This window comes from Halyomorpha halys, unplaced genomic scaffold (assembly GCF_000696795.3).
Source record: "Halyomorpha halys isolate HHAL.00 unplaced genomic scaffold, Hhal_1.1 Scaffold450.1, whole genome shotgun sequence".
Lineage (NCBI taxonomy): Eukaryota > Metazoa > Arthropoda > Insecta > Hemiptera > Pentatomidae > Halyomorpha > Halyomorpha halys.
In genome coordinates, this window is record NW_027111919.1 from 503150 (window position 1) to 523889 (window position 20740).

Consider the following 20740-nt stretch of genomic DNA (forward strand, 5'->3'; position numbering starts at 1 on the left):
CTGAAATAGACATGCGTCTTTTCATTCCAAACTCCGTACCCATCCAAACCCATTAGTTCTTAATCTCTCATCCTTAACAATCCTCGATAATCCTCAGAGATATATATATATATGTAATAAGTAATGTAATATAGTCGATTGAAATTGTTTTGAACTATTTTGCTCAGTGCTACAAAAACTACACTCAACTTTAATAAAAATATAAATAAAAAATATTATGAAATTAGAAAAAAATAATAAATCCAAAAAAAAATAATAATTATAATTCTTTTTCAAGTTTTGCACTTATCTCTACTGATTTTTTCGACGCCACAATCTTTCCCCGCCATTATCTACATAGCATGTTTCCAGAAAGAAACCCTCTATCAAATAAATTCACTATTTTATTTCTTTTTTTTCCTAGGGCCCCAAAAATCTAGGGGGGGCCTGACTCTCCCCAGTTTCCCATTCTTTGCACTGTCTCATCTCACCAGCTTGTTATTGGTCTTCCTCTCCATCTCCCGTTTTTCCTTGGTAACAAAGTTAGTTTTACTTGGGATGTCAGGGAGGGTTCATATTACCCTCACACGAGGGTGTGACATTCAAAAGAATGGAATTCTATTTTTCCACCTTCTCCTCTATTAAGTGTTCCTAGTTACAGGAAGTCCTTAGAGTTCAGGGTCGTGTTATTATCGGTTGCCAATGCCTTCACAATAGTACCATAGAGTTTAAACTACTTCCTGCGGGAATCGGCCCGTCAGCACGTTGTAGTTCTGTGGATGGTGTCGAGTGCAGCTGAACGGTCGAAGGGTAATGTTTTATTTCTTACTACGATCACATGATAACAACGACGATTATGAATATGTATCTTTATAAGCTTTTTATTATACTAATTCATATCTATGTGTCGTAGTGTATAGATATGAAGCCTTTAGAATATATTCTCAATAAACGGCCTTTCTAACACGAAAATAAGCTTTTAAATCGAACTTGCGGTTTCTGGAATCAGTGTGTTGAGTGAAAGCAACTCTTATGTTAGTATAATATAAAGCGTTATTTCATAATAATGCTAGTATTAAATTTCAATGCCCTATATCAAGACCTCGATTGTCAATCATTGTTAATCGAATCAAGATTAGGTGTTAGCTAGGTACGTTAATAACATTATGCTGATGTAATAATAATTAATGCTTATATAATATGAAACAAGGGCATTAAAACTATCTAGTCTAGTCAAACGAATAGAAATGGTTCCTGCTTTCTATTACGACACAGTATCCTAACTGATAAACCACAAAACCCCAATAACACTAACTCTTTAAACCACAACTATCCCTGGTTAGTACACAACGTTCTAGTTTTTTTCTTATCAATCGATTGTTACAAATATTTTGGTTATTTCTCCATCATTCTTGGTTTTAGAGAAAACTTATATATGGGCATATAATTTTAAAAGATACCTAGTTTTTCACTTTCATAACAATAGTATATATTTGTATATTTTGAGGATCAGTCAATAGGACAACTATATTGAGGCAATTGTCTACATAAGTGTGTTTCACATTGTTGTGATACAACTACTTCAAGGTTTGAACCGGACTGTTGTAACCAATCTGTAATATACAATGAGCAAGACTATGCAAACAATAAACTTGCTTCAATATAATTGTATTATTGATTAATCCTCAAGATCCACAAAAATACATATTATCAGTCAAGAAAAAAATTTATCAATTTATATATGTAATTATAATTAATTATATTTATAATATTATATATCATGAATAGGACCCGTAGAAGCTTATTACTTTTTAATAAGTTTAGAATTGTTGTGTTCATTATGTTTTATTGTGTGGAAACGTAGTATTTATCCAAATAAAAAAACATTTATTGCCATATTAACAAATCTATTGTAGTTTTGACCCAATTCCTTGACAATTTCTGCAAGAATTTTTAAGTATCCCACTAACGCATGTTGAACAGATTCTCTATTTAAGACTCCATCTTGACAAGAGACTTGGAATCCCCATACAAGACTGAAACGACAAGAAACTGCTCGTCGATTGCTACAACACCTACTTGACAAACGGTCTAAATTCCTATTCACTTCAAAAAATAATTATATACTCTGATAATCAGAAAAATTTGGACATATGGAATTGAGCTCTGGGGCTCTACCAAACCATCAAATTCCTCCCGCATCCAATCATTACAATCCTAAATCGTTAATGCTTCTTATTACGTCACAAGTAAACTCATCCACAAAGACCTTAACATCCCTTTCGTTGGAGATTCGGCCTGAAATAGACATGCGTCTTTTCATTCCAAACTCCGTACCCATCCAAACCCATTAGTTCTTAATCTCTCATCCTTAACAATCCTCGATAATCCTCCGAGGTGTCTAAAAAGAAGATGAACCCGGGACCTTATAATTTCAAGTGAATGTTTGAAGTACCATCATTGGTGGTTGTTCCTTAAGATTATCTAGCGTTTGAAACATTCCTCATATTGCCTTATTGTGTTTTTTTGTACGGTTGTAAATTACAATACATAAATAAATATGTTTTTAAAGGTTATTACTGTATAATCATTGTATTTAATAAAGCTTGTACCTCTATTGTATACTGTTATCTGTTATACAAGACACAATAGGTTCAAGAACGTACCCTATACTACTAGAACTAGGTCCTAAAAGATTGTATCAATGAGAGCTATGATATATAGTAAACTGTAAGGAGATGGAAGGAACAGGCAACAAGGAAGAAATATATCTCTTGGAAAGCCCTTCCGTTGATGGCCCTGTATCCTGAAAGACGGTGTCCCGCAGTTCCCATCCATCAAAAGGACTATAGGTGCGACGACCTCCATTGATCGGTCCTGTTCTTTGGTCCATACCGCTGCGTATCCGCTCTCTTGTCTGGGAGAGATTCTTGTGTGTTGTTGGGTAAAGGTGGAAGTGCTTGAATTAAATATAACAATGAGTATATATTTTTCTTATTTTGTTGGAGACTGTTAGTTTTATTAATAATAACTAAAGATATCCAAAAAGTCTCACAATTTAATTATTAAATCATATCACCCATCATTTTGGCCCATACAGCATTCATCAGGGACAATCCTAATATTAGTTTCTTATCCTCAAAATTTATAAAACTTTGCAGGCTTTTATTCCCAAGTCAAATAAACCTGTATTTGTCACTATAACATTTAATAACAAATGTCTTCATTTGTGCGTTCTGATGGATTGCTTTGAGCCACTGTCCAGCCAATGCTAACTCCTTGCCTGCATGTGATGAGATATTGACTGACACGTCTCTGCTAGCAGTTCACTGTTAGTTCTTCTCCTCCATATGTTAAGGCTGTGATACCAAACTCCGTTCAAATCTCTCTATTCTGTTTGATCATTTAATGAGGTAATTGTGGAGGCGAGGTATTTCAAACTATCCATCTTCGGAAATAATTTACCTTCCACACAGACCTTGTCGTTCAGGTGGGTTTTATTGTTATAATAAATTAAAAAAAATGTATTATATTTTTATAATGGAACTATAAAGACAAAATTTCGAAAATAAAATGATCTGTTTGACTATAAGGGATATTAGTACTGGAAAAGGAAATATCCCAGATAAAGGAAGTCCCATTTCACCTCTACATCTTAATATATAAAGAATTAACAACCTCCTAAGAAATAAAATCTATATTATTTTATTATTTATTTTTGATAAATTACTTTATAAGTATTATAAACTAGCCGATGTATCCTATGTTTGTCAGTCTTTCAGTACGACTTGTGGTGTTTCTGACAGAATCCTTGTAACCCCGTATGCAGTGTTGTACACTATATGATAGTGTCTGTAAATCTTTTTAATTTTTTTTCTGAAAATCTTTCAATTCTATTTTCTATAGATATTTTAGAATCATAATACTTGATCACATCAAGTCACAGATCTGGTACTCTTAAACTATATTTTGTATGTTAGTTCTTATTTATTTCTATATTACGGAGATTCGAAATTCGTCAGTCCAATTACATAAAATTCAAGGGTAAACATATCCACGTGAACCTGATACGTTTTACGTAAATATGCGATGGGCGTATCTCACCATGAATGGGTCCATAGCCTAGATCGTAGGTTGAGATTAAGGCGATGAGTGTCGGTTTTACGATGTCGTAGGTGTTAAGGTTGTCCAAGGCCTTACATGTTATGTAACTTATTCAAATCTTTTACAACTCTGTTTACAACCTCGCTAGGTCGAGCGAAGAAAAACTCCTCTTCCCGAACGCGTATATTTATTGGCAGTAGCTTTCTCCTCTGGCGTAAGTGTTCAGATGTTGTCTTGTCATGTATCATCGGAAACCGAAGGACGTGAGGTACGTGGTTCTTCACTTCTCCAGAAGTAGTTAATGGAGTCTGAGTGTTTTTCTTGATGGGTGTATCTTCTCCCTGCTTAAAGGTGGAAACACTAAGGTCTCAACCAACTACTAACATCTCTTTACTGATTGATCTCTGAAACAAGTGAGAGAAACTCTTTATAATAAAATATACCAAGGGTGAATCCATGGGTTCTTTTCCTAGATGCAACCCACTTAAAATTAATTGATAAAATAACTATTACAATTCAATAAATATTTTATAAAAACCTTTTTTATAAATTAATATTTTTTTGTACACTAATTTAAGTCTTCAGTCTACACTAATTTTCAGGATTAAGTTAGATTTTTTTTTTTTTTTTAATTTCTATGTTTTTTTTACACATCTATGTAAAAATAAACACACATTTATGAATGTACTTTGAATTTTTTATGATAAAAGTTTAAAACAATTTTGAACTCAACTAGGATTCCATTTATGTAAGTCCAGTTACTTGACCACCATGATATATAAACAAAATTTGAGTTTTCGTAAGGTTTAAAAAATATTAACACGTAATAATTTTAATATTCTAGTTTTATTTAATTAAAAAAAATACATTTGACTTTAAAAAAATTATGGTACCATCTCATATAGTTGAGTTAAATATTAATTTTTCCCGTATGTGTCAGTTATTTTTTTTTGTTTTTTTTTTCGCTTTTATTCTTCAGTTAAATATTTATGATTATTAATTTTTTTTGTTTTAATTAATTAGAATGATTGAATATTTTTATTAATGAAAAAATATTTTTAAAAATCACAAATTTTATCGGATAAAATTTGACTTTTGAAATTAACTGAATAGAGTTTTAGTTTAAAAATTTTAATTTAGTCTACAGAAGTGGATGTTCTAATTTAAGTTTATAATTCTAATAAAAAAATTTACTTTGCTTGCTAACTCTATAATATTGGTACTGGAAGCTACATTTCAAAGTAAAGTCAATTTTTCTTTTCCGGAATGATAATTTCTGGAAAGAAAATGTTCCCCATTTCCCCATCATTAACTGTCAACCATGTCTAAAACATTGTAGTTTTTCATATATTATTATTTTTCATAAAATTATTTATTATATTATTGTACATAAATTTTATTTTCAAATTTTCATGTCTATTTTATTTTCAGGTGAGTTTCCAAGTCAATCAGTACAGTCACGGCTGAGTGCATGTGAGTAAATAGATCCCTAGGTAGTAATAAATATAAATAAATAAAGTAACATTATGTAGTAATGCAGGTTATAATGTTATAATCTGTGATACATATTGTCATATATATAAATGTCTTCCTTATGCATGGTATACCCGAGTGTCAAGTCGCTTAGATCTTGTGCTTGATAACTTATTTTTAATTGCTTAGATATTGTTTTAAACAATTCTTATTTAATCTAAAGAGTACATCGAAACCTCACACATTATGCCTTTATTTTTTTAGAGTGATTTATATCGAATGATAAAACTTCCAATTCCTAGTAGGCCATAGGCACTTTTTTTTTTTTTGTTATATATATATATATATATATATATGAAGACATACAATGATGATGAAGAGTAGTGTCAGCAAGTGAAAATAGGAATATTCGCATGAAAAAATAGTTTAAATAGTTATCTAATCTTTCTACAACTATTTTTTTAATTAAATAGTTTATGACTATTTGAGTTTTTTTCTTTGGCAGAACCTGGGGTCATCTTCCTATTAATAAAAAAAGTGTTATCTTAAAATCCTGAAAGAAAAGTTATGTACTTTATCCCTCCTCATACACTACATCTTTTATGTTTCATTTTTGTTTCACTAAAAATTGATAAGAGAGTTTTTTTTATTTTTTATTTTTTTATTTTATTATTATTATTATTTTTATTTTTTTTTATTTTAGTATGTATGAGATCATTTATCAATATTACCTATTGCCCACAACTGTGTGGCAGATTGTAATATCTATCAATAAATAAATCTATCTTCTTTAAACCAAAAATTGATAAATAATAAAGTAAAAAGAAAAGTCTGTAATTAAATTGTTTACCGGTGGATAAAAAGGGGAAAATAAGAAAGAGAGATAAAATACATAGTAAATACACCAAATAAATACGCACAGAATAAAATTTAAAATAAATTTTAATGTTAATCCTATAATTAACAGGCAAAGTTAACTTGAAAAGAGAGATCCTCCTTTATATCCATCACATCCCCTTGAACACGGATAGAAAAATTAAATAAAAAGAATGCTAACTGAAATAAGCACCGACGCAACGAGGAACACAATACAACAGATTATAAAGCTGTGTTCATATGATTGCGATCGGAAGAAATCGGGCACACTCGGATGCCTCCGTTTTTTCAGTCTCTTAACTGCTTCTATAATTTTTCTATTTTTTTAACAATGAGAAATAGTTAATGGTTTCAAATGAACAAAATTAAAGATACTATGGAAAAGATTTTTTTTTGAAAATTGGGCAATGAAGCCTTTTAAAATTATTTAAATGAGAATAATGCCTACCAGATATTAAGTTCTATTGATTGTACATTGATATAATTAGTTTAATCAATATCGTTTTTTGCGAAAATCGAAAAAAGTCGATTATATAAAGTGAAAGTAAAAACTGGAATTAAATTCACTTTTTTATTTGTATACCCATAACACAACACCTTCATTCTCTCATGTTTTATATATTATTAATTTCATGTTCATTAAATTACAATTTATTAAAAATCATGATATATGACTTACAGGAAATATTGAAAGAAGATTTCGTAACAACAGCATTACTTTTTAATATTTTTTTAAAATTATTAATTATCTATGATTACATATAGTCTAAATGTAAATCCTGTCTGTATAAGTGGATGGATAATTTAATATTGTAATTTACTGACTATCAATTTGCAAATTCATCAATTTGTAAATGACTCTAGTAGTCGAAACACTTAAAATAAATATTATGTGAAGCATTAGCTTTTAAAATTGAACAAGGCACAAACGGGTAAATTATTCATCTATTTTCTCATGACGTCTCTTATTGATAATAAAATACAATGTAATATTATTTATACAAGTAGTATTTATTATACAATCCTGACTTGTAATTTTTAACTTCTATAATATCACTAACTGTCGTCCTCACGAAACAAAAAGTATATCGTAGTGTTTCAACTTCGTCGTTTGTATAATTTTATTTTAGAAATAATACATACCTTTTCAAAAAAATATACTAATAACGATTAAAAAAAAAAAGTTAAATCCAGCAATATTAAAAAAATGGCAAAAGTAGAAATATCTCATTATGAAACTTAGCCCGAAGCATCTAATACAATCGTAACGCCGATATCGTACCGTTTATAATGTAATAATCGTATATCATATCGTTTATAATCTAATAGTTGTATCGTAAATGCAATTGTAGCATCTCGATTAGGACTTATCCACATTGGACGACCTTCGATCCTGTTATGTCAGCTACCCCTAATTAGATATTACATGAACGATTTCAAATCACAAATTTTCTCCAGAATCCATTTTCTATCCGTTTGGCCGAAATTCCTGCGGTCGGAGGAGCTGCTGGAGAGAAACCCCACCTTTCCCTGGACAAAACGAACCCAACGAAGTCGAGAAAGTAGCTGCTTTCCATTTAAGGATGCGCTGTGTATGTAATGTTGTGACTTCCGCCTATCTTATTATATCTCCAGACGTGGCTGCCTGCAATCTTGGATTTTCAGGCAATTTCCTCCATAGCTGGAGTCGTTATTCCGTACCGCCTTTGGTACTGGATAGCTTTCACATGTCCACTTCGAGGCATCCTTCCCTATTTTATGTTCGGGTATGGGATGCTTTGTGAGGCACGACTTGAGGTTAAGGAGGTTTATTAGCGTAGTTCATCCCTCTGCAAGGTAGTCTTGTATCAGAGTATGTAAACATTTTAGATTATTTAAAAAAATATTTTTATAGTTCTGTATCAAGTGGAAAAATATCTTAGTTACATTAAAAAGAAAAGGAGACAGAGGCTTATTGTGTCTCAAGCCCATTAACCACAAAAATACCTAGGACTGCTAATTTCTAACCTTTACTTTATGCCAACATTTACCATAGCTTCCGCTTTGTTATTAGTCCTACTTTGTTCATACTACCATTTAAAACTATTAAAATCCGCTATTTAAAAATATTTTCACCAGACCTACCAAGTATTTAGATTTCACCAATCATTATAAATATAATTATTTATATTTCAAGGCTAATCTTAAATTATAGATGCCCTTTTATAATAATTAACAGCTTTGAAACAAATCGGACGAGACCTATTCAAAATAATGGTCAGCAATGGAAAAAAAAGTTTGCGTAGTGGATGAATTTTGATTAATTTGATTTTGGATCATTTTTAGTTTAAAATTAACCTAGAAATATTTATACTTAACGTAACAAATAAAAATAATGTGGAAGTTGTGTTAATCATTAATCTTAAAATACCGCATGGTAATGTGCCAGGTTGAAAGAAAAAAATCCCTGAATATTGAAACTTCTTAAAAAATTTTCTAACAGTTCATTAAAAATTAATTTTTAATTATCAATTTTTAGGCCCTTAACTGAAAACCTCTTTTCCTCGTTTGCTGTAAAAAGTTTAGAACGTACTCTTGCATATATGGACTTTTTTTTATTATTATTAATTTGATACTTCTTAAGAAATTTTGACGTGATAATTTTTTCTTTTTTTTTTTACTTTTTACTTTCAAGAATTTCTTTTTTTACTGTTATTATTATTAAAACTTGTTGGTACTCGATAACGCTACATAAATATTGATGGAAAGGTAAAAAGAAAATATTTTTTTCACAATTATTTGAAATTAAAGTTACTGTTGGGGAAAAAAATGGAATATACACATATGTACTTAGTTCTTTTAGAATTTTCAAATGATGTATTTGCATATGAAATATATATAAAAATATTCCCTAGTTATTTCATATTTCATTAATAATATTTTAACAATAACTCCTGCTAGGCAGCCAGTTTAAATATTATTTTCATTATTTATGAGGCGTTTATATGAAAAATTAATGCTTCTCGCAAAATTTTTTATTCATGAAAACAACATAATATATTAATTAAAGCATTTAATAGAAAAAATTGACAGTTATATAAAAGGTTTTTATTCCTTCTTTTAATATTTGCATCGTATGGAGCTCTTTTATCATAGAATAATAACTTCACAGTCCTAGCAGGTATAGAAGGGTTTGGAATAACTGACGTTCTTATCTCTGAAGATTACGTACACATGGTCCTGAACGACTTATAGTGTGACAAACGAAAGTCTCTATATACGTAAAGCCAGTCTATATTACATTATATCGTTTGTATTTTTAATTTTTATTACACTTATTGCATATTAAAATGATTTGGGGATGGATCATAAAAATGTTTTATCGCAAAAATGGTTTATTAATACTTAGTTGCTTAGGTATATATTTGAAACTGGATCTTGAACCTTATATATTTTTTATGATTATATACCCAATTTATTTTATTTTTTAAATTTATTTATTTACCTCAGTTACATTGTAGAGCTATACAATGGGAGTTGGCCTAGCAAGTAAAATAAGAAAGGAAATTTAAGTGCTATATATGATAATTACACACAGAAAAGTTCAGAAAACTTGAAAAATAGAAATCTGTTAGTGTACAAAAGGCAAGAAAAATAATAATAAAAATAAAAATAAAATAATGCTATTTAAAATATAAATAACTAGAACATAAACTGTATAAATTTCTTTAGGTAGAAGTTAGGAAAGAGAAAATATATAAAAACAAAAAAATAAAATAAACTGTGAGTAAGTTAATTATTGACAAATTAGAAAAAAAAATACAAAACTGAAAATTTCTTCATGAATGAAAAGTAAATTCAAACATTTTAAAAAATAAAGAAATATTACTAAAGGAGAATTGCTAAGGAATCAAATTAAAAATCAAAACAAAACACCTCGAATTTAATCAATGAAACTGTCACTAGAATATATTCTTCTATTTTATTTATTTATTTAATACCAGATCGGGCCTTACATGGTTAATGTAATAGAAACTTTTTTTTAACAATTGATTAAGGCGGGGGAGGGAGGGTTATAGTATTATACAAAAGACACCCCTAACAATATACAATATTATAAATTTTAAAAAATTAAGATAAAATAATAATTCCTAATAAAAGATAAAAGTAAAGTTAATAACAAAAACAATGGCATTTATGAATTTAACAAAATAAATAATTGAATTTAATGAATTTAAGATAAAAAGAAATTAAGATAAACTAAATTTTAGAGTGACAATAACAGAAGTGATAAATACAGAACTTTAAACATGATGTCCTGCACCAGCCTTCATTCAGTCTTCGGGTTGTGGTTGGGTTTCCCAAGTTTTAGGGCACTGCTCCTTTAACTGTAGGTAACTGGGAATGGAACTTCACGGAATATTTTCCTTTATTTAAGAAGATTCCTGAAAAGTTTGAAAACGTCAATTACTGTTTAGATTAAATAATATGTATCGAAGTTAAGTCTCAAAATAGGCTTTATTATTATTTTTTAAATTCCATTAGGCCATCCTCACTTGTTTGTACACAATCGTTTGTTTGTGTTGTAAGCAAGTTGTAATAGAGTTAAGTTAATCTGTAATTAAAAGTTTTTAAATTCAATAAAAAATGGATAAAATAAGGTGATTTCGACTGAAATTAATGAATAGCCCGCATTTTTTTTTAAAACTGGATGTGAGGTGTAAATTTATATTTAAATTTTTATTTCACTGTGAAATTCCGCATTAATTATATGCACTTTAGTTTTTCAAATCAAGCCTATGTTGTTAATCGTGAACAGGAACCGTTCGTCGAAGTAGAGTTAAGTAACAGTCGTTTTAGTCTATGGTGATTCCGAATAAGGACACAAGATGGAGTAGTCCTAGATAGTTGGCATGATCAACTACAGGAAGGGAAATGCTCTTAATGGATACGGGAGGGCAGGATGTAGTTTCCGTCTAGGGGTATCGACAATTTGCAAGATTGGCTTCATCTATAATCCTGAGGCTTTGGACTATAATGCTGTTGAAGGGTTTTATAATGATGTCGGAGGGTTCTATTCCACTCTAATGCTGTTGAAGGATTCTTAAAACGATCCGCGTAAAAGACAAAAAAAAAACCTAACGCCCTTATTATATGGAGTAATCATATCCAAAGTTAATTCAGGTGGAAGTTACTGATTGCACGTGTCCGTCTCACCGAGGTCTATAAACTAAAATTGCTGGAGTACGCAAGACAGGTTCTTGGTTCCAGAGTCCAGGTTGCTGGACGAGGTATGGCTGACCACTCTCACTGTGTAGTTCCGGCCCAGCGGGTAGATGGCGGTGAGGTCGGGAATAGCAAAGAGGTTAACGGTGCACACCGGAAACCAGCCGCACTGGCCACTGTCTTCGATTACAATGGCTGTGTCTGTGCTACCGGTTCCTGTATACCGGCTTTGTTGTTGATCTAGTTGAATATTTTATTCAAAAATAATTGGTACAAAATACATAGTTTATTTTTATTTAGGCATATAACATTTCTCATACATACTCATACGATATCCTTAATATTGACATCATGTATTACCATATTGAGGTATTATTTTTGGTACAAGCGATGTGTAAATTACTATTAGGTATAGGTAGTAATTTGGTTTCTTCTTTTGAGCAATTTCCACCCCTTAAATTAAGTAAAAGAGCCCAAGAGGAGAAAAAGAAGTCAGTTATTTCACCCCAATTTTTTATTACTTTAATAAAAACTACGTTTAATCACTAGTCAAAATTGATGAGTCTGCTAAGTATAAATTTGGCAAATATGAAATCTACTAGAAAGATAAACCTCATAAACTACTTTATAGTACATTAAACTAGCTTTAATTCGAGTATTAATAGACTTCTATACGTTTCATGTTTTCTAAGATAAAGATTCACGAAATATTGATTTTTCTATATATATTTTACAAATTACTGCTTTTTTAAAAAAATGTATCTCGAAAACTATTGAATGTGGTGCATCTTTAAATCTCTAAAATATGGGTACCTGTCTCTTTATTGGAATGATAATACACTTGGTGATTTAGTATGTCTGGTAACCTTCATAAATAGTATAAGAGCCGGGAAGAAAAAAAAGTCACCCCAATTATTTTTTATTACTTTAATAAAACTACGTATAAAATTACTTGTCTAAATTGATGAGGCTGTCGAGTATAGGTAGGGGGAATAAAAAATGGCGGCTGTTACAAAAAGTTAAGAAAAATTAATTTTTCATTCGGAGCTCTATATCTTAACATAAAATAAAACTAACAACACTAGGAACCCTAATTGAACCTTATACATAATAATACTCCGACGAAGATAAACGTCATAAACTCCTATATAGAACATTTAACTAGCTTTAATTTGAAAGCTTATAAGACATTTGTACGTCGAATGGTTTTTCAGATATAGATTACAATACATGCACTAACTTCTAATTTTTCAGTGCATTTTTTATGAAATGTCGCTTTTAAAAAGCTATATCTCGGGATCTATTGGACGTAAATAGCTCTATTAGAGCTCATATTTTAGCTAATTTACTCTACTTTAAATGAAGTTCTATTAGGTTTTCTAGTGTTTTATCTGTTTCAAAGATGTAGAGCTCCGAATGAAAAATGATTTTTTTTGTAACATTTTGAAACAGCCGCCATTTTTTATTTTCCCAAACTATACTTGTCAAACTCTTCAATTACGTCTTGTATTTATACACATTTTCCATTAAAGTAACCAAAAATTGGCGTGAAATAACTAACTTTACTAATAACTAACTTCACCGGTATTATTATAACCACTACCTACTCTGAAGTTAAGCATTTGGAATCAATTTGGCACTTTTTGGCCTAATGCAATAACACTAAAAGTCATCTAAGTATATCCATGGTCTGGGATCTGCTATCTAAAGATAATTTTTTCGTTTTTCTCAACATGACTCAAATTATTTTTGTTGAACTCGGTGTATCAATAAAAAATTAAATAATCTTTTATATCAGCTAGATCTTATCCTCTTTCCGAAAATCCAAATTTTCCAAAAATCATCCTTCAGATTACCTTTAATATTGTTTATTTTAAATAATTAACCAGATAACATTATTATTAATAATAAAAAAAAAGTACACATATAAACTATGAAAGGATCTGAACTTAAGGAAATAAGAGAAAATATTTTTGCCTGATTAAAACAACAATATTTGAAATAATTGTAGTTATATAGATGTATTGTATACCATTAGAAAGCCAAAGATATTAGGATAAATTATAACTATTATATAAATTCGTATAATGTAATGGAAAATGGTCAAAAATGCATAGAAATAAAATATATTTTTCATTAGTTTCACTGTTAAACAGAGTGGCGCCTGAGCAATGCGCTAGTCCGTTTCGTAAGTCAACTGGATGTTTTTTTATTACTATATTTATTAAAAGTTAGTTTTTATTTTCACTTAACCTATATATGAGCCTTTCAGTTGACAAAATGACTTAACATCCTTTAAATCGTTCTTGGAATTTTCAATTATTCTATAACAACTTAGTTGACCATTTTTGCGCTGCGACCGACCATTAGGCGCTCAACTTCTCAGCAAGCAGGTTGGTTTTCATTCTGCTTTTTTGTTTTCTTTCCCCTTTCTTTATTTTACTCTTTCCCCTTATTTTACTTTTATCTTATTTTACTCTTTCCCCTTATTTACTCCACTTTTATCCTTTTTCCTGCCCGCGTTATAAATTTTTGTACACTATACTTATAATTTGCTTCTTTATCATCTATTATTGTTACATATATTTTTCTTCCTCTCGTTATTGCATTAGGCCAAAAAGTGCCAAATTGATTCCAAATGCTTAACTTCAGAGAAGGTAGTGGTTATAATAATACCGGTGAAGTTAGTTATTAGTAAAGTTAGTTATTTCACGCCAATTTTTGGTTACTTTAATGGAAAATGTGTATAAATACAAGACGTAATTGAAGAGTTTGACAAGTATAGTTTGGGAAAATAAAAAATGGCGGCTGTTTCAAAATGTTACAAAAAAAATCATTTTTCATTCGGAGCTCTACATCTTTGAAACAGATAAAACACTAGAAAACCTAATAGAACTTCATTTAAAGTAGAGTAAATTAGCTAAAATATGAGCTCTAATAGAGCTATTTACGTCCAATAGATCCCGAGATATAGCTTTTTAAAAGCGACATTTCATAAAAAATGCACTGAAAAATTAGAAGTTAGTGCATGTATTGTAATCTATATCTGAAAAACCATTCGACGTACAAATGTCTTATAAGCTTTCAAATTAAAGCTAGTTAAATGTTCTATATAGGAGTTTATGACGTTTATCTTCGTCGGAGTATTATTATGTATAAGGTTCAATTAGGGTTCCTAGTGTTGTTAGTTTTATTTTATGTTAAGATATAGAGCTCCGAATGAAAAATTAATTTTTCTTAACTTTTTGTAACAGCCGCCATTTTTTATTCCCCCTACCTATACTCGACAGCCTCATCAATTTAGACAAGTAATTTTATACGTAGTTTTATTAAAGTAATAAAAAATAATTGGGGTGACTTTGTTTTCTTCCCGGCTCTTATACTATTTATGAAGGTTACCAGACATACTAAATCACCAAGTGTATTATCATTCCAATAAAGAGACAGGTACCCATATTTTAGAGATTTAAAGATGCACCACATTCAATAGTTTTCGAGATACATTTTTTTAAAAAAGCAGTAATTTGTAAAATATATATAGAAAAATCAATATTTCGTGAATCTTTATCTTAGAAAACATGAAACGTATAGAAGTCTATTAATACTCGAATTAAAGCTAGTTTAATGTACTATAAAGTAGTTTATGAGGTTTATCTTTCTAGTAGATTTCATATTTGCCAAATTTATACTTAGCAGACTCATCAATTTTGACTAGTGATTAAACGTAGTTTTTATTAAAGTAATAAAAAATTGGGGTGAAATAACTGACTTCTTTTTCTCCTCTTGGGCTCTTGAATCAAGGGACTTTAAAAAAGTGTAGTTCAACTTAGATCCCGTAAAAAATTGTTTATTGACCAATTTCTATACTTCTTCTAATTTAGTTGAGAAATCAAAATATAATTGTCTATGATCGGATTGATATATGACTGTAATTATGAGACATTGTATGATAAAAATGATTCGACATGACGAAGCATATTTCGGACCCCCCGACATATAATGGCTACAAACCATAAATTATAAATCCCTTGGAAGCATTAGTCCAACTCGTTAACCTCCATTTCTTCCTCGGTCCGTTTCCTTTTTTTATTCTTCCTGCCGTATCCCTCTTGCTCACCTGTTCCGAACACACTCCCATGTTCTGTTCTAAATGTCAGCACGTGTATCCTACCTTGTCTTGTAGCTTCGTGGCCTTGTCTTCTTAACTGGATCATTGGATACCGCCCCCAAGAAATAGAAAGAAGTCCGCACCGTTATGCTTCGTGCTTTTCAGGACTCCCCGGCATTGCGAAGAGGCCGGGCATTCCTATTGAGTCTGAATTTCTTTTGGTATTATTTTTTTAAATATTGGAGTTTATCCAATTCATTAGAGAAAAAAAATACTCTTAAGAGATAATCGCAAAATGTCAACACAACGACTTTCAAACAGTTTACTCTTTTTTATTACTCACCAGTTCTCCAATTACTCAGGATTGAGAAAAGTAAAATGACTTAAATTCATAATAGAGCTAGTACATCTCACATCAATAATTCGGAACATAACAGTCCAGGTAATAATAGAAGAATATCTGATACACCAACAGTGAGTTACTACCGAACAAAAGTTAAGGAACACTAAAAACTAGAGACATCTGTTATGAAAGTCTATATGTTTTTTTTTTTATACATGTTCACTTTTTGAAATGTTTATTTGATTTCCGTTTGCTAGTAACAATGTTAGGTTGTCTATTTTTTTTAGAGTATAGTTGATTTTCTACTTCTTTTTTTTTTTTAAGTATTCTGATTATCAATAAAATTTTAAAATGAATTCATCTCGGACACTAGATCACCGACCAATTTTTCTTGATGGGTTTTGACAATTGGCGTGCAGATGACACAAAAAATCGGGCACCTGAAGAAACAAAAATCGTTTCAGCATTTAGTGTTGCATATGGTGTCGTCATAATTATTGATGTTAATATATGATTTATTTATGTGTTATTTATTTCATAATGACGCATTCTAAGGGAAAATTAAATTGTAAAATATTTTTTTCTCTTAAAGTTTCTTTTGGTTGTACTTTACATTTTGTTGGTCGTCAAAGTTTTGGGTTTTTTGGGGGGGCTATTTAATCGTTCAGGAAGCATCGGGTAAAAAAATTGTTTGATACGAATTAGTCCTAAAATTCCATTACCTATCAGAATCCGTAAATAAATAAATCAAAATTAGTTTCGCTGCAGAAGAACTGAATAAGGTTTGAAAATTAACTATACTCTCATGAGATAAGCCACTTTTGGTCCAAAAACCCTCGAAACCGAGTTCTGGGTGATAAGAAACATATAAACTGCACACCGACCCATTCGATACAAAGCATAGACGTTAGTAAAAATACGATAAAAAGTATAGTATTAAATTCTTCTAAACTTATTTAGATTTAGTTTAGTTCATCGATAACAGTAGTTAGTAATGAATGCTAGTAGATAAATTACAATGATTTATAATTAACCAAGCTCTTGCGTTGTTATTTCACCAATAAAAGTTAACTGTTAATATAATGGCTATAACAGTTTTTTATTTTTTTTATCTCAGGAATTCAATTTGAACTTAAAAGTAACGGGACCTCTAATTTTTCGATTTAGCTGTCAATAATTGCTGTTAGGAAATAACTGTTTTTAAACAACATGTCGGTATTTAGTATCCATTCTCTACTATTATTGAGAGTTTAGTTATAGGTTTCGTCTGGACCGAAATGTTTTTTCCTATACTATATTTAAAAATTTAATAACCTGTGTATTCTGCTATTTGGTCTGCATAGGCCCCAGAGAGGAAACATACATTGTTGCCTCGGAGGGCCTTAACAGCTTCCGTTCCTAATTCGAACACACTCGACCCTTTGGCTCGTAAGTCATCTCCCGGTTCGCCATAACTCGTAACCGGTCTCCTCTATTAGGAATACTTCTAATTCTGGAACCCGGTTCGAAGCTCGCGCACTACGCCGTAAAAATGAATAAATGCCGGTACGAAATTCTTCACGTTCTTGGCTGGCAAATTAATTCAATGCTAAAAATGTGGTTGTGCCATTTTTATCGATTAATGCCCTTTTTTTTTCTCCCTTGGACAGTATTTTTAGCCTTTGATTTTGTTTAGTTTCATCTGTTGTAAAAACAGCATTCCTTAATAAAAAAAATTCTTAGACGAACTGAAAGGAAATTTATTCCTTTACCTAACAATCCTTTACTGTGAATAGGATATAAAAAAAAAAAAAATGTTTGATTACTTCAATGAAAACTGTGTATAATTACTAGTCAAATTTTATGAATCAGCAAAATATAGGTAGGAGGAATAAAAAATGGTTGCTATTTCAGAACGTTAAAAAATATTAATTTTTCATTCGGAGCTCTATATCTCTGAAACTACCTAAAACACTTGCCTGATCGAACATCATTTAAGGTAGAGTAAATTTTCTAAAATATGAGCTCGAGTAAAGCTACTTACGTCCAATAGTTCCCGAGATATAGCTTTTTAAAAGCAACATTTCATAAAAAATTCACTGAAAAATTAGAAGTTGTAAATTTATTTTGAGAAATCTATATCTCAAAAACTATTTGATGTATAGATTATAGTCTATTGGCTATATATATAGATTATAGTCTATTAGCTCTCTAATTAAATACTGTATAAAGTAGTTTATGCCCTTTACCTTCGATAGAATAGTATTTTTTATGTTATTTGACAAAATAAATTCACAAATTGTTAATTTCTGGTTGTTTGTTTAAAATGTTTGATTTTTGAAAAAATATATCTCTAGATCCATAAGACGCACATATATTTGCCAGCACTCTAAACAAAGGAAATTTAACTTAGTAAAAAGTAGTTCATGACACTTATCTCTATAGGGGTAGTTGTTTTTATGATATTCTCTTATTAATATAAATTTGGCAAATGAAACAACTATAATTATAACTACAATCAATTTATTTTAGCAAATATCATGAAAACTACTACTCCTATGACGATAAACAACTTCTGTACAATATTTTTATGAAACATTGCTTTTTAAAAAGCTATATCTCGAGAACTATTAAACGTAAATAGCTCTATTAGGGCTTACAGTTTAGCAAATTTACTCTACTTTAAATGATGTTCTTAAGGTTTCTAGTGATGTTGGTAGTTAAGATATAGAGCTCAGAATGAATAATTAATTTTTCCTAACTTTTTGTAACAGTCACAATTTTTTCTTCTCGGCTCTTATACTATTTATGAAGGTTACCAGCCATACTAAACCACCTTGCATATTACTCATTCCAATAAAGGGTCAGGTACCCATTTTAGATACTTAAGTATGCACCATACAGGAGACAATCCACGGCAGAAAATAAATTTTTATTTAAGAAACCTTTGAGGATGATTCCTTGGGAATATGTGCCAGCCTCCTGCTTATAAGAGCGAATTAGAATTATATTAATTAATTTTATTCATTTAAGCACTTTTATTGTGTTTCTTATATTACTACTAACGATGAGAAATGTTCCATTGATCCAAATAAATAAAACCAAAGTACTTTTAATTTTATTTAGTTTTTTTTTTGCCTTTTCCCTGTTCGCTATTTCTTTTCGTCCTATTCTTATTTTAACCATCGTTTCACTTCTTAATATAAAAATTTAAAAAAATTATTTTGTTTTTAAGGAATTGCAAAAGTTGTCCGTATGCAGTGGATTCATCTTATTATTAGATACCAGAACCCCTAATAAATATCTAAAATTTTAAAACTTGGTGATATGTTTACCTGCAAGAATGTAAATAAAGCAAATATAAGAGAGTAAAACTAGATTAGACTAGCTAGTCTGTTATTTATAGAAAACCTTGTTTTCAATTTATGGAAAATTCACCAAAACATCCGCCTTTATTTCCACCATTGAAGTTCATTTGAATATGTAAATATGCATTCGATTTGTAGGAGTCCCTATTTCTTGTAAAAACAAAGAATGTTATTTAGTCTACTAGCAACGTATTTTAATTTTGCTTAATGTATACGAAATTAATTAAATTTCTAAATTATTTATAACTATTGTTAATTAAAATCTGTACCGCCACAAACCATTAAGTGTCAAGGGCTCAGTACTTTGTACTGTTACTAGACCAACGGTTGTGCATGGAGGTGATTTGGTCAGAATCACGCTCTACGGCCAGTTTTACCCAATTTATAAGGCTAGATGGACCCCAGGAGGACTCCAGAAACCACAGGGTTGGCTCACGGCTACAGTTTAACAGAAAAAAAATTTCTGCCCAGCCTGATTCGAACCTTGGAGTTAGTAGCATCGTGCCTTACCACCGCGCTCCGTATTAGTAATTATACCTTTGATTAAGTCTTTTTATTATGTTTGTTCTTATAAGATATATTATTATATTTTTTAAATATATTATATATAATACACTATTGTAAACAGTGAGCCCACAAACAAGATGTAATAGATGTATTAGATTCATCCCGTGACCGACTTAGAAACTGGCTATCTTGTCACGCCCACTTACCCACATACCTCGTTAGAGTACATTCGAAGTACATGTTCACGGTTATGTTTTTACATATATACTTGTTATGCATGACTTAAGGTCTTAGTAGATAACTGAATATTATATATATATAACTATATATAACTATTTAACATATGTAAAGTTCTAAAAGAAATTATTGATAAAATGATTTGTATATATGAAAACAAATAATTTCAATAATCTGACTGGGGTGTAGAAGAAATTTCAAAAATAGCCAATAAGAAGGGCCAAAACTGTGAAGAATATATATATTATGTATTTGTGTATAGAATAGTTATATCGTTACTTAGTAGCATTGTTTCTGTTATAAATAAAATAAAATATTAATTATTATTATATAGTTTTATTCAAAGTAATGTGGGTTTAATGTGGCCCTGAGGATTTTTCTTAAATTATTTTCATCGATATTTAACTATGAAGTGTTTATAATATTTAATTATATTCCTGCTCAGTTCTACGGAAGGCATCGGCTACAAATAAGGCAGATCTGCAGTGGAAAAAAAATTAAAATATATTACAAGAAAGTAATACTCCTATTTATTTTTTCCAATACCTCAAATCAGTTTTT

General features: G+C 30.1%; 1 protein-coding gene across 10 annotated transcripts in view; it reads left to right on the forward strand.

The window, feature by feature from the left end:
* The window catches only part of LOC106682909 (CAP-Gly domain-containing linker protein 1), a 457329-nt gene that overhangs the window by 399494 nt on the left and 37095 nt on the right, over nucleotides 1–20740 (forward strand). For 9 of the 10 annotated variants that reach the window (XR_010844045.1, XM_067049830.1, XM_067049832.1 and 6 more), the window contains exon 6: nucleotides 5515–5556. The exons of the other annotated variant lie outside the window; for it this stretch is intronic. Coding sequence is in view for 8 of the 9 variants with exons in the window: in XM_067049830.1 (XP_066905931.1) it covers nucleotides 5515–5556 (42 nt within the window). In the remaining variant the exon portion in view is untranslated. The remainder of the gene's footprint in view (nucleotides 1–5514; nucleotides 5557–20740) is intronic. 10 annotated transcript variants of the gene reach the window in all.